The 13,369-nt window shown below is 47.9% G+C and overlaps 1 protein-coding gene across 1 annotated transcript in view; it reads right to left on the reverse strand.

Moving 5' to 3' along the window:
• GALNS (galactosamine (N-acetyl)-6-sulfatase) overlaps positions 1 to 13,369 on the reverse strand; it is a 50,444-nt gene that overhangs the window by 4,939 nt on the left and 32,136 nt on the right. Inside the window, exon 13 of the mRNA XM_086620740.1 lies at positions 460 to 577. Coding sequence (XP_086476866.1) covers positions 460 to 577 — 118 coding nt within the window. The remainder of the gene's footprint in view (positions 1 to 459; positions 578 to 13,369) is intronic.

Here is a 13,369-nt window from a genome sequence, read left to right on the forward strand (position 1 = left end):
GCTTCAAGCCATAAAGACTTTGGAAAAGTCAAGCATGGATGGAATTGGAGGAGACTGAGCAAGACCAGAGATACTCACACACATCACTGAAAAAAGAGCCACTGTCCCAGTCCTACCACTCAAAACACTGAGGACTTGAGATTTGCAAAAGGGGATTAGAAAGGAGAAGGATCTACAGCCGTAGATCCTGCCATATCTCTAAGGAAGGAAGCCACAGAGTTTACCAGAGCATGTTGGTAGACTTTCCAGACCTAACCCACTCACTTTGCATGAGCTTTCCCAAGCCACTGCCTTCAACAAACAGCCCTCTCCTCCATGGAACTGTCAGACAGCCCTTCAAATGGGCAAGAGTGTATCTCTTCTCCATCCCTTCCCAGCATTAGGTGACATTTTTAAAGCCTTTACAAAATATGTTTTGAGCTAAGGATTCTCAAAGGTATTTATGCTTTAACCACTCACCATGACAGCCTTGTCGCACACGTTAAGCTGTGGCTCCCCTGGCACCATGGTCGCTTTGTGCTGCTGGACAACGGCAGATATTTGCCCCAAAACCCTTTGGTATTCATCGCTGGCAAAACTAGAACGTGAGAAAAAAACATAGAAGTTATTAGTGGGGCTTCATGCACAGCATCATTACAGTGTCCACATCACTAAGCTAGGTCAGAAGACTTCTCCTGGGCCACAGAGGAGGAGGAAGAGCATGTAAACACACAGTCGACACTAACTGCCCACGGGTCTGTAGGGGAATGAAGCATCTGGGCTGCTGGAGTCCAGCCCAGCTGGGCCTGGAGGCTGCGGGTCTGAGATGCTCTGCTCAGGGCAGCAAGGACGGCAGGTGGCCTGCTGTCCCCGGCAAAGCAGCACGTGGCTCCTGGCATGGGGCTTCAGCTTGGAAAATTGCTAGTCCCAGTAGCCCCAAACGTGTCGCTTCGTAGTCAGGCAGATACTTTCCAAGGAGGAAAGGTGGCACATACGAAGGACGGTGCTTCTGGGGTTGTCCTCAAGCTGTGCCTTAAATAGTTATCAAGGGAGACTTCCAAGGCACAGGACAAACTCCTCGCTAGACACGTTAGCACATAAACCAAGAGGTCACCCAGCTCTCCGCGCGTTCATCCTCTGCTCTTTCAAAAAGTGCTTTTCTGCAGCACGTGCATCACGCAGAGGTGTTTATTTCAGGGAAACGAAGGTAACGTCAATACTTTGTTTTTCAAGAGTGTTCTCAAGCTAAGGGTTTCAAATAAAACCGTTGGCTGGTAAAACTTCACAATCACCAAGTAAGATGAACTAATATTATGCAAACAGGAAGATGGAGAAGAAGAATAGAAGTGTCTTGTCCAAGACAAGAATACCTCCTCCATTTCGCAACATCCACCCTGAGGTTCTGCCCCATCTACATTCTTCCATTCCAGCTTTATTATTCCAAGCTGGGACCCATCTGTCATGCTCCAAGCCCTCATACAGGGTTATAAATTACCAGATTTTTATCCACCCGATTACTCCAGTAGGTACTTGTTTAAGTGGTTCAGAGTGTACTTCACTAATACCTCAAGTATTTCTAAAATGGAAGATTACGACCCCATGATCTCATTTTGTCCATCACATTAAGAGTCACTTAAAAACCAGAGAGCGGCAAATTGCTTCTGAAGATAAAAGAAACAATGCAGCTCGGTCCTGACCTCAGGCTCCCTTTGCTTACAGTCCAAGCTGGCCACCAGCCCCACACTCCAGCTCATTTCCTTCTTTGAAAAACAATCACATTTCGAAGACCAGTAACGTGCCAACAGTTTCCAGTAAACCCTATAAATATCACATCTCGGCAACCATCCAGAGAGAAGCTGATTGTGGGGATGGGCCTGAGCTTTGCTGATAGAGAACCGGAAGGGAATGTGAAATGACAAGCTCGAGCAAACTAATCTGTTGCTCTCACACCCAGCTAGCTGTATCCTGGTGGACAGGCTATCGCCGGGACCGCCTGTGTGATCCGTACGGACCACCCTGAAATTCAGGCTATTCTTGCAAAGCTCCCGAATTTGCTTGCTCCTCTCCCTGGCACATCCCACCTTCGCTCTCACAGCAGCCCGCTGCTTATTCCTGCGCTGCCCCAAAGGCTCTGCTGCAGACGGCGGGACGGGCAGAAATTTGGGAGCTGCCAAAGCCCAGCTCTGACTCAGACCCCGATGAGGACACTCAGCCATCGCTTGGCGCAGCCAGCCTTGCATCCCGGTGGCACAACAGCCCTTCAGTTTGGCGAGATTTTATCTGGAAGCCCTCTGGTCGCATTTCAAGCAAACAGGATCGCCAGCCCAGCGGCAGCATGCTTGAAAAAAAAACCCAAAATAATAATCAAAGCAGATTTTTAAAAGAGGCAGAGAGGTTTAAAGCTAACCGGTGTTGACGTGCGGAGGCAGCGAACGCGGGAGAGCCTGCACGGGGGAAAAAGCTGCCGAGACAAACACTCCGCAGGCGAGTACCAGGGATGTACACAGCACACTGGACATCCGAGCTGGAGACGGGATGAAACGGGGGAGCCAGGAATGTTTAAAGGCTCCGAACTCTAGTGATGGAAACGGAGGTGAAACGCAGTTTAGGGAGGCGTGTGTATTTCGGAGTTTTAGATTTCTAACGTGCCTGTTGTGCCAGGATTTGAAAGCTCTTCCAAACTCAAGCTAATCACACTTCATTAAGATCCTCGTATTAAGGATTAATATGAATTAATACGTATTTTAATCAATTGTTAGAGTCTAACAGATACTCTAGATATCAAATCATTTAATGCCTCCTGCTGCTGCTCTCGTAACTACCTAATGTGTTTATTTCTGTCACATACCTCGTGTCATCTCTCCAGCATTTAAGATCTTCTTTTGGAGTGGACTCATAAGATAAAATGCTGCTGCTAACTAAGTATGCTCCACAGCATCTTTGCAAATATTGAAGTGCTAAAGAGAGAGCCCAATTTCATCCATTGAAATGGCTTTTCATACGTAGGATTCCAAATTAGCTATAATCTGGACAGAGCAGCGGAAAACACAGCTGTGGTCTGGATGAAAGATAAACAATACGTTGTCACAACTGCTGCTTTTTGCTCCAAATATGCCAGTCCTGTTGCAGTGGAAAAAAAAAATATCTTTTTGCTATAATCTTAACTACTGCATTTATCCACGGCATTGTTGCTCATTAGCAATCTAAGCCATGTGAATGCTGCAGTGTAACAAAGTAGGCTCGAGTCGTTTAAATCATCTTCTTGCTTTAATTCCCATGTTCAGGGCACTCCTGGCTTTTTCAGCCAGCTCAGCAGTGACAGGAAATCTTGGCCTAACCTCGGCTCCTGGTGGTTTTGAACTGCTCTCCCCTGCAGCTTCTACACTTTCAGATTATTTCAGCACTTAGCATCGGCTGAACGACTTCCCCAAAAGCATGATAGAAACGGCTCGGCACGTAGAAGAGACTCTTGCTTCTCATGTTAAGTACAAAGCTGGCTAAAGCTGAAGAACACGGATAGATTATGCTCCAAGTCATACCCCTACCCTATAAACCTTGTCTTGGTAGGGCTTAACATGCTCTTAAGCTGGCTAAACCTGCCGACGCTAGCTTAAAACACATCCGATCGCAGCTGTCTTCCTTGTGTTGAAGTACACGACAGTGACGGACTGCGAGTGCTTCAAGGTGTCATTCAATACTGGAAGATCACAGAATCACAGAATGGTTTGGGTTGGAAGGGACCTTCAAGATCATCTAGTTCCAACTAGATGGGCAGGGACACCCTCCACTACACCAGGTTGCTCAAAGCCTCATCCAACCTGGCCTTGAACACTGCCAGGGATGGGGCAGCCACAACTTCTCTGGGCAACCTGGTCCAGTGCCTCAACACCCTCAGAGTGAAAAATTTTTTTCTTATATCCAATCTAAATCTCCCCTCTTTCAGTTTAAAGCCATTGCCCCGTGTCCTGTCACCACACACCCTTGTCCAAAGACCCTCTCCAGCTTCCTTGTAGCCCCTTCAGGTACTGGAAGGTGCTGGAAGGTCTCCCCGGAGCCTTCTCTTCTCCAGGCTGAACAGCCCCAACTCTCTCAGTCTGTCTCCATAGCAGAGGTGCTCCAGCCCTCGCATCATCTTCATGGTCTCCTCTGGACCCACTCCAACAGCTCCATGTCCTTCTGATGTTGGGGACCCCAGAGCTGATCGCAGCATCACAGATTGTCTTCAGATGCCTCAATTGAACGCATGAACTATCTTCCTCATCCAGATGTGCATCAGGTCTCCATGCATAGCAGGGCACTGCCACGCCTGCAGGATGGCACCAGCCCCCATGCTGGCATTCACATGAAACGAGTCACCCACTGAGACAAATCGGTGCGTCCTGGTGAGGGTTGATTTTCCTGCCTGGGCCCCATGGAGATCCCTATTCCTCACTCTGAGCAGCTCAGGTTTTGCTCAGACAGACCTTTCTAGCTGCACAAAGCGCACCACGGTCCAATATCCATTCAGCGACTCGTAAAGTATTTACTGACTGCACACAGCGGGGTAGAACTCTCTCCAGCCCTATGCAAGAAGTGCATTTTGAGACAAAACCTACAAGAGAAGATGGAGATAATTACTTCACGGTAATTAGTCTGGGTTGTTAACGGAGCTGGGAACCTCTCTTACTCTTACATGGAGTCCCATCAGTTCCCTGAATGCATGTGCAGGACTGGGCTGGGAGGGCAGGGTTTGCTGCATTCTCTGTTCAGAAAAAAAACCCCAATATTATCTGTACAGGTGTTTGGGCATTATTGTCTGCACGAAGATCCAGACCTCGCCGCCTCCGGGGCATGCTGCATTTCGTATGCTAGTTCAACAATCCTGCAGAAGGAGAGCTGGGAATAGCACTGGAAGAATGAGAGGGTGAGCAGGTGGTGTTGTGAGGAGTTTGCTAAAAGAGATCCCTCAGCGTCCGTGAAATTATTCCACGCTCAGAATGAGCGAACGGAGTGGACAAAGTCCAGGGTCATTACACTAATTGACACTTTACCTCCGGGAAGTCTCTGGAGATCCAATCAAGGGCTGGCTTTGGAGCGCAGGGTCCCAGGCACAGGTGTGGCCCGTGCTTCCTTCATTTAGTGTAATTGTGCCTTGGCAATCTGTTCCCATCGCCTCCCTCGGCAAACAGCTCCGGTGTAACCTGCTCTGCTATTAACCCCACCGTGCCCTGCACCGAAACGCAGGTCTGGAAGAAGGAGGGTTTGTCTCACACGCTGCTTTCCGTGTGGGAGCTCCTCTTTAATGGTGCAGTCGTCGGAGACTTTCACCTTCAGGTCTGCGAGCACCCTGAGCTGCAGGGAGGGGGAGAGGGCGATTCTCCACCATCATAAATACACCCTCAAATAGAAACGCAGCAAATCAAAGAGCGTTTTCAGCATTTTTTAAAAATCTAGATCTTAGAATCATAGAATGGTTAGGGTTGGAAAGGACCTCAAAGATCATCTAGTTCCAACCCCCCTGCCATGGGCAGGGAAACCCTCCACTACACCAGGTTGCTCAAAGCCTCATCCACCCTGGCCTTGAACACTGCCAGGGATGGGGCATCTACAACTTCTCTGGGCAACCTGTTCCACTGCCTCACCACCCTCACAGTGAAAAATTTCTTCCTTATATCTAATCTAAATCTCTTTTCTTTCAGTTTAAAGCCATTGCCCCTTGTCCTGTCACTACACGCCCTTGGAAAAAGTCCCTCTCCAGCTTTCCTGTAGGCCCCCTTTAGGTACTGGAAGGCTGCAATAAGATCACCCCTGAGCCTTCTCTTCTCCAGGCTGAACAGCCCCAACTCTCTCAGCCTGTCTCCATAGCAGTGGTGCTCCAGCCCTCAGATCATCTTCATGGCCTCCTCTGGACCTGCTGCAGCAGCTCCATGTCCTTCTTGTGTTGGGACATCTTAGAATCATAGAATCATAGAATGGTTAGGGCTGGAAGGGACCTTCAAAGGTCATCTAGTCCAACCCCCCTGCAAGGAACAGGGATATCTCCAACTAGATCAGGTTGCTCAGGGCCTTGTCCAACCTGGCCTTGAACGTCTCCAGGGATGGAGCATCCACCACCTCTCTGGGCAACCTGTTCCAGTGTTCTACCACTCTCATAGTAAAAAATTTTTTCCTAATATCCAACCTGAACCTACCTCCCTCTATTTTAAAACCATTACCCCTTGTCCTATCATAACTGGCCCTCCTGAACAGCCTCTCCCCATCTTTCCTGTAGGCCCCCTTGAGGTACTGGAAGACCGCTATAAGGTCACCCCGGAGCCTCCTCTTCTCCAGGCTGAACAGCCCCAACTCTTTCAGCCTGTCCTCATAGGAAAGGTGCTCCAGCCCTCTTATCATCTTCGTGGCCCTCCTCTGGACCCTCTCCAACTGGTCCATGTCCTTCTTATGTTGGGGGCTCCAGAACTGGACGCAGTACTCCAAGTGAGGTCTCACAAGGGCAGAGTAGAGGGGGAGAATCACCTCCCTCGACCTGCTGGCCACACTCCTCTTGATGCAGCCCAGGACGCGGTTGGCCTTCTGGGCCGCAAGAGCACATTGCCGGCTCATATTGAGCTTCTCGTCCACCAGTACTCCCAAGTCCTTCTCCTCAGGGCTGCTCTCGATCCAATCACCACCCAGTCTGTATTTATGCCTGGGATTGCCACGACCCAGATGTAGGACCTTGCATTTGGCCTGGTTAAACTTCATGAGGTTGGTACGGGCCCACCTCTCCAGCCTGTCAAGGTCCCTCTGGATGGCATCCCTCCCTTCCAGCGTGTCAACGGCACCACACAGCTTGGTGTCATCGGCGAACTTGCTGAGGGTGCACTCCATGCCACTGTCCACGTCACCGACAAAGATGTTGAAGAGGGCTGGGCCCAACACGGACCCCTGAGGGACGCCACTCGTGACCGGTCTCCACTTGGACATTGAGCCGTTGACCACTACTCTCTGAGTGCGGCCATTGAGCCAATTCCTTATCCACCGAGTGGTCCATCCATCAAACCCATGACTCTCTAATTTAGAGAGAAGAATGTCATGCGGGACAGTGTCAAAAGCTTTGCACAAGTCCAGGTAGATGACATCCATTGGTCGACCCTTGTCCACCGATGCTGTCACCCCATCGTAAAAGGCCACCAAGTTGGTCAGGCACGATCTGCCTTTGGTGAAGCCATGTTGGCTGTCACCCACCACCTCCTTGCTCTCCATGTGCCTTAGCATGGTTCCCAGGAGAATCTGCTCCATGACCTTGCCAGGCACAGAGGTGAGGCTGACCGGTCTGTAGTTGCCCGGGTCCTCCTTGTTCCCCTTTTTAAAAATGGGGGTTATGTTCCCTCTCTTCCAGTCATCGGGGACCTCGCCAGACCGCCACAACTTCTCGAATACAATAGCCAGTGGCTTGGCAACTTCATCCGCCAGTTCCTTCAGGACCCGCGGATGGATCTCATCAGGTCCCATGGACTTGTGCACCTTCAAGTTCCTCAGATGTTCTCGAACCTGGTCTTCAAGTACAGTGGGCGGTGGTTCATCCTCACAGTCCCTGCTAGTTCTTTCCACAGCTTGGGTGGTAAGACAAGAGGCTTTACCATTGAAGACTGAGGCAAAAATTCATTAAGTACCTCAGCCTTCTCTATGTCCCGGGTAACCAGAGCACCAGTATCCTTCCGGAGGATATATATATATATATATATATATACCTCTTCCTGATGATTATGGATAGGCACAGCACAGTATATCTACCCTGGGAGTGACAGGACCATGTTATCATCGAGAGGAACGTAACAAAATGGGTATTACATCGTGCGCTTCGCAGAAACCTGACAGTGGGCTCTTAATAGGCGCTTGCAGATTTATGGTGTGTTTTACAGGAAGTTATGGGAAGAGCACAAAACTTGCCTAATGATTTGTACATTCTACTTCCTTCTCCACTGGAATTATTTTAATTAAAAACATTATTTTTAATTGCGAAATACACCCAGATTCAGGTAATTTGGTTTTATCTGTTGTTATCAGTGCTTTGAGGCTCCTCGGCACTGTAGTATCCGAGTCTTGATCTTGTCCTATTATTCAGTCTTCCTCAGTTCCTCTCCTCTAGTATCAAGTTTATTTGCAATTTAAAGTCTGCACAAGACATGAGGCAGACAACAGGTTTGGGGCTCTGCTGCTGTAACATGGCAACTTGCAATTACTGGAGAGACTCACAGGGTCAAAGGAAAACAAACAAGGAATCAAAGAGAAGACTGAAGGGTGGCCTATACCTTATTTCATCGCTCTGGTCCAGCAGCATCTGCCGACCCCAGATGCAAATACCCCAGTGGTAGGAGTATCCAGTTAGCCACATGGATACTCGGAGTATAGATGGTTCCTCTCACCTGTGCGTATTCTCTAACGCTGTCCCAGGCTTCCTTGCAGCGAGGAGATGTGATTTTGCTGATCTTCTACCTGGTCACTCATTTTCACGGAAGTTGTAACTCCCCAGCTTCAGGAATCCTTCAGTGGTATTTCTGAATCCTAATTTAAGCAATGTGTTCTTCAGGCTACTCCGAGGCCGTCGCACCGCCTGGACCCGTCTCTGAAGGAGATGTCCACTTCAAACTGCATCTTGCATTTTTGAAACTGGTTCATATAGCTTTTTGCTTCAATATTCCTTTTCGTGCAGCATCGCTCTAGTCTAGACAGTTACTCACCAAAATACCTGCAGGCTGCTGGTCTGCCACGATTAAACAGAAGTTACAGGTTGATCAGAGGGTGTGCCACGACGCAGAGCGCTGATCCCGGACCGGACAAAGAGCAGCTATCGATGGAGATGTGTCTGCCTCCGTTCCTAGACTAGTGACTGTCCTCCACAGACGTACTTTTCTTCAGCTCTCTTTCCTCCAGAGCTGGCTGTGCACCAGCTGACACACTCCTGACAACCTTTCTGCATCCAGCCCCTGCGTGGGTGATGCTGGATGTTTGTTAATGGCATCGCTGAGGCTTTGTACCCACAGCTTGCCACAGTTCCCATAGTTTTGGTGTTCCTCAATGCCACCTCTCCTGTGGCAGCAGCTAGTTCGCCCCTGCAATGCAGCTGGTGCCATTTCCTTCTTTTTCAAGAAGCTGAGGAGTCAGCATCTCCCCTGGGCAAGATCCTGGCTCTTTGTTACACACATTTTTTTCCTTTCATTTTGTACCTTTTCTCTTTTCTCCACAGAGAGGTTTCTGCCCTGATCAAGAAGGGGAGACTGGCAACATTTCTGTCAGATCCTTTTCCCTTTAGCTTCCCTTCAGGAGCTTCTTCCCTTCTCTTCTGGCTCCATAACCAGTGCAATTACCTCTCTGATGATTTCCTGGATTTTCCATCTGCTCGAAATAGGCACTTGTGAGCTCTCTTGTTAATTAATGTGTTCTAAAATCATTACGTTCATCAACCAAGCCTTATCACTTCTATTTTTTCCATAATAGTAAAATCTGTTGCCCTAAGTAAAACACAGGTATAATGACATTCAAAATTTAGTAAACTCAGTTTTGAACAGAGGCTAATTGCTCAAAGCAGAAGTCGCTACTAACCTGGAGTCTCAACAAGGCATGAGCACGCTGTACTTACTTGTTACTAAGGCTTTGCACCCTCTGCCTCAAACTGACAGAATTTCAGAGATTTCTGTTAAAAATTCTTTTTGCAGCTTTGGAGTCTGACTCAAAACACTCTCTCTACTTCAGTCTGCATTGGGTATTTTGTTAACTGTATTTTAAGCTGTGCCAGCTTTTGCTATATACTATTACTCGTGTTCTTCCTGACTGGCAATGAAGTATTTTAGCAAAGGCGTGTATAAACAGTGATCTGTGACTTGGGTAATAAAACTGACAACTAGTTGTAAAGATGTCACCCACAGATAACTTTACTGAATTTGTCACATACGGTTTGGATGGAGAAACAAGTTCCCTATGTGGTACTTAGCGGACACACAACACCCCAAACATAACAGAATTGAGTAGAGAAAAAGACCTATCAGATCTTTTAGTTCTGCATTCTGATAAATTTGGTAGCAAAGGCACTCCACAGTTTGAGTGTTTTTATACGAAGCAAAAGCCCCTAGTAATTGCATCCAGGGAGAAAACAAAACACTGCTTAGACTCAGAGAAATGCTTCTGCTTTGTGTGCTGCCTAACACACAATCTTATTTATATTTTAAAGTTGAGAGCTATAAAAAAGAGATATCTTCTATCCCACAGCCTACGCAGATCTAGGCAACCTCTTGGATGACAAAAGACACAAACAATTCACTTCTCACTACACAAGATAACAAGGTAACTCTTACTTATATAAGTGCAGTTACATTACCATTTTTGGCCACCAAAAGAAAGATTATTTACCAGGAACCACATTTCTTTGAAATACATTGCTCACATATATGCTGGTATTGCAGGTGTTCTTATTACAAGCACCTCTCCAGACACCAGTTTTGCCTCGTCAGTACCTGCAGGCATGTTCATGCCCGACCTCATCCTGCAGCCATGTCAACGTTGAGCTTGTCCTATGGTGCCAACCCTCGCTCAACGCTAGGACCTGAGTCCTGCAGTCCTCAGGAGAGTCCTCATCTTTCCAGGAGAGAGGGGAATAAGAGCTTGGTAGCAAATGTATCTGATGCTTCTGCTGAGCATGTCAGTCCTGAAGGTCATCTACAGGATGGGGCTCTTGCTCCATCCAGCCCATTGACGTGATGATGTAAATATGCCGTTACCTGGGCAAGCTCAGGCAGTGGGAGAGCTCATAACCTGCATTTGGCACTGCTACGAATCCCAGCTAACAAAATGCAAAGTTTGTGAGGCTGTTGGATTGCCTGGGTGAAGTTCCAGTCCAGAATGAGAAACATCAATAATTATCTTTCAAGGCGAAGGGGTCAAACACAACTGCGTCTCCTGACAGAAGCGGGGGTGCAGGAGGTGGCCCAGCCAAAAGCAGAGGGGTGACAGCAAACAGTCACAACCCTGGCTGGGAGGGTCTGTTCCTAGAGCCAGGCACGCGGAGGGGTGCAAGCACAGCCTTACATGAAGGGAAACATAAGTGCAGGGTGCCATATGGCTCAGAACTGCCAGACATGTCCTCAACGTGATGACAGGACCTGCCTGTAATTGCCTCACCAGTTTTTCCACTGCATGAAAAGTGCTCCTGTGGGAGATAAGCTTTTGCTGATACTGTTTGCTGGCAGGCTCCAGGAAATTCAGTAAGCTGTGTCAGGAAAAGGAAGGACTTGCTTCACCACGAAACCCAGGGAACTGAAAACTTTACGTGCTGTCTCTAGATCTTGAAGGACTTGCATCTTCAGTGATCCCTCCAGCAGCCAGTTCTCCAACAAAGATTGAAGAGGCTAAATCCCACGTTCTGAGATGAACTGAAGTTGTAGCCCTGAAAAAGTCTCATAGTGTCATGCAGAACCTTGTGTGCACAACCTCATGACCCAAAGACATTTCAGATGAGACTGCTTGAACGTAAGCACCTTGCGAGTCAAGAGCATTGCCGCAGTTGGCTGAGCTGACTGATTTCTAGAATGCCCTGGCTCTGAGATCCCCTGGGATCCTAGAGGGAGCCCAAATATATCAGCAGTATTTCTCTCTGCAGGTGTGTGTGATGCCTGGCCTTCATGCGCAGCAATGAAACCTCTTACTGGTGGTTTTGTACGTGACCCTGCTCCAAACTAACGCAAATCAAGAGATACGAGACAACGAAAATAAGTTTAGGCAGAAGGCTGCACTAAAATGAGGAATAAATGAAACAAAAAAATGAGCAAAAGCAGGCAGAGAGAACAGGGCATCAGTGTGCCGTGCTGCTCCTTCACAGCAGCAGAAAAACGAATAAAACCCAGTACATATTTAACAAAGTGGTAAAAGTAAATTACATAAAAGAGGGAAAGGTGCCCATAAAACAGAGGTGCAACGCAGATTTTTCCTAATGCTTTGGCAACATAACGACACACCAGAACATCCAAGCTGGTGGAAGAGCGATAGGATACACCCTGTCCCTCCAGGGCTGCAGGAGGGTGAACAGAGGAGCGTGGCCGAGATGGACTGCGAGCACACACAGCCCTCGTGCTGGAGCACGCGCGATACGAGCACACCCGGCGCGCACGGACAGACAGATGCACGCTTGGAGGAGAAGGCTGGATTGCCTTCTGAGAGACATTAGTGCCGGGACTCCCAACAGGCTGTCTGCCAAGGGGGATAATTAAGCTAAATAAAAATACACAACAGTAACAGCTCCGCAAATGAGGATAATTCAATTACCACATTCGATATAGGAGACCCACTTCCCATGAGTTTTCCATCGTGACCAGAGAGGAGACAACAGCAACAGAACGTGCTGCAGAAAGGAAGATTCATTTACTAAAAAGAGGCTTTCTATTAGGGTCTGCATATTAAACAACATCACAGCTTTCCATAATCATGTCATAATCTTGCCATAAAACGCAATCAAAGCAACAGCTTGTGAGCGTCCAAAAAATCAATGGAACCATATGAGAAATGATTGCAGATGTAATACTGGAATTTATTTCAACGCTCAATCCACGGTGGTTGTAAGGAGCATCTAAGTAACAGGGAAGCAAGTGTCCTGCAAACACCTCTTAGGCAAGAGCTCCTCTCCCTCAAATTCAGAGGCAACACAAACAGTAGGCAAACTACAGTTCACTTAATACTACCCATTTGTTTGATTTTTGGCAAAAGAGGTCATTTCTATCCACTCACCTTCCTAAAATAAAATAGTTGTTACACCGAACAGGGCATAGCCTCATCCAGAACCCCAACCCAGTAGTGTAGTTTCACTGAGCTGAATTTCAAATACAAGAGCTGCAGATTTGGCTGTATTCATTAGTGCTGAAACACAACAAAGCACTAACGTGCTGGGCTTCGGAAAAGCTTTATCCACTGCGGAACGCACCGCCGGGGTGCTCGTCTGTTAAAGCGAGAGAGAAGCGAAAATATTTTTCCTCCCCTTCTCTCTCTAGTGAAAACACTTAGTGGACAGCACAAGCTCAGTTCTTTCGAAAGCAATGGAGCGAGTGTATCCACTCAATTATTTAAAACAGTTGAGTAATTGCAGTCCTGTCAGCTCGGAAAACATCTCTCTGTTAAAGCTGCTGCACAAAACCATTTCTGTGCAGGCGGTCACAGGAGCACTAGTTTTTTCTTTATTTATTTCCATGTTCTCCGAGTCAGAGCCGCTGGATGAGGCTGCATGCCCCCGTTCGCAGCTGGTTTTGCCGCAGGGTAAAACTCGGTCAGTAGGAGGAAGGAGGGAAGGAGGGAGGGAGGTGGGGGCTCCTTGGGAGCTTTTTTGGAAGTGGCAGGTTTATGTGTGGGCTGCGCTGGTTGATGACTACATAAATCCTTACAGAAATCT

Source organism: Tauraco erythrolophus, chromosome 15 (assembly GCF_009769465.1).
Source record: "Tauraco erythrolophus isolate bTauEry1 chromosome 15, bTauEry1.pri, whole genome shotgun sequence".
Classification (NCBI taxonomy): domain Eukaryota; kingdom Metazoa; phylum Chordata; class Aves; order Musophagiformes; family Musophagidae; genus Tauraco; species Tauraco erythrolophus.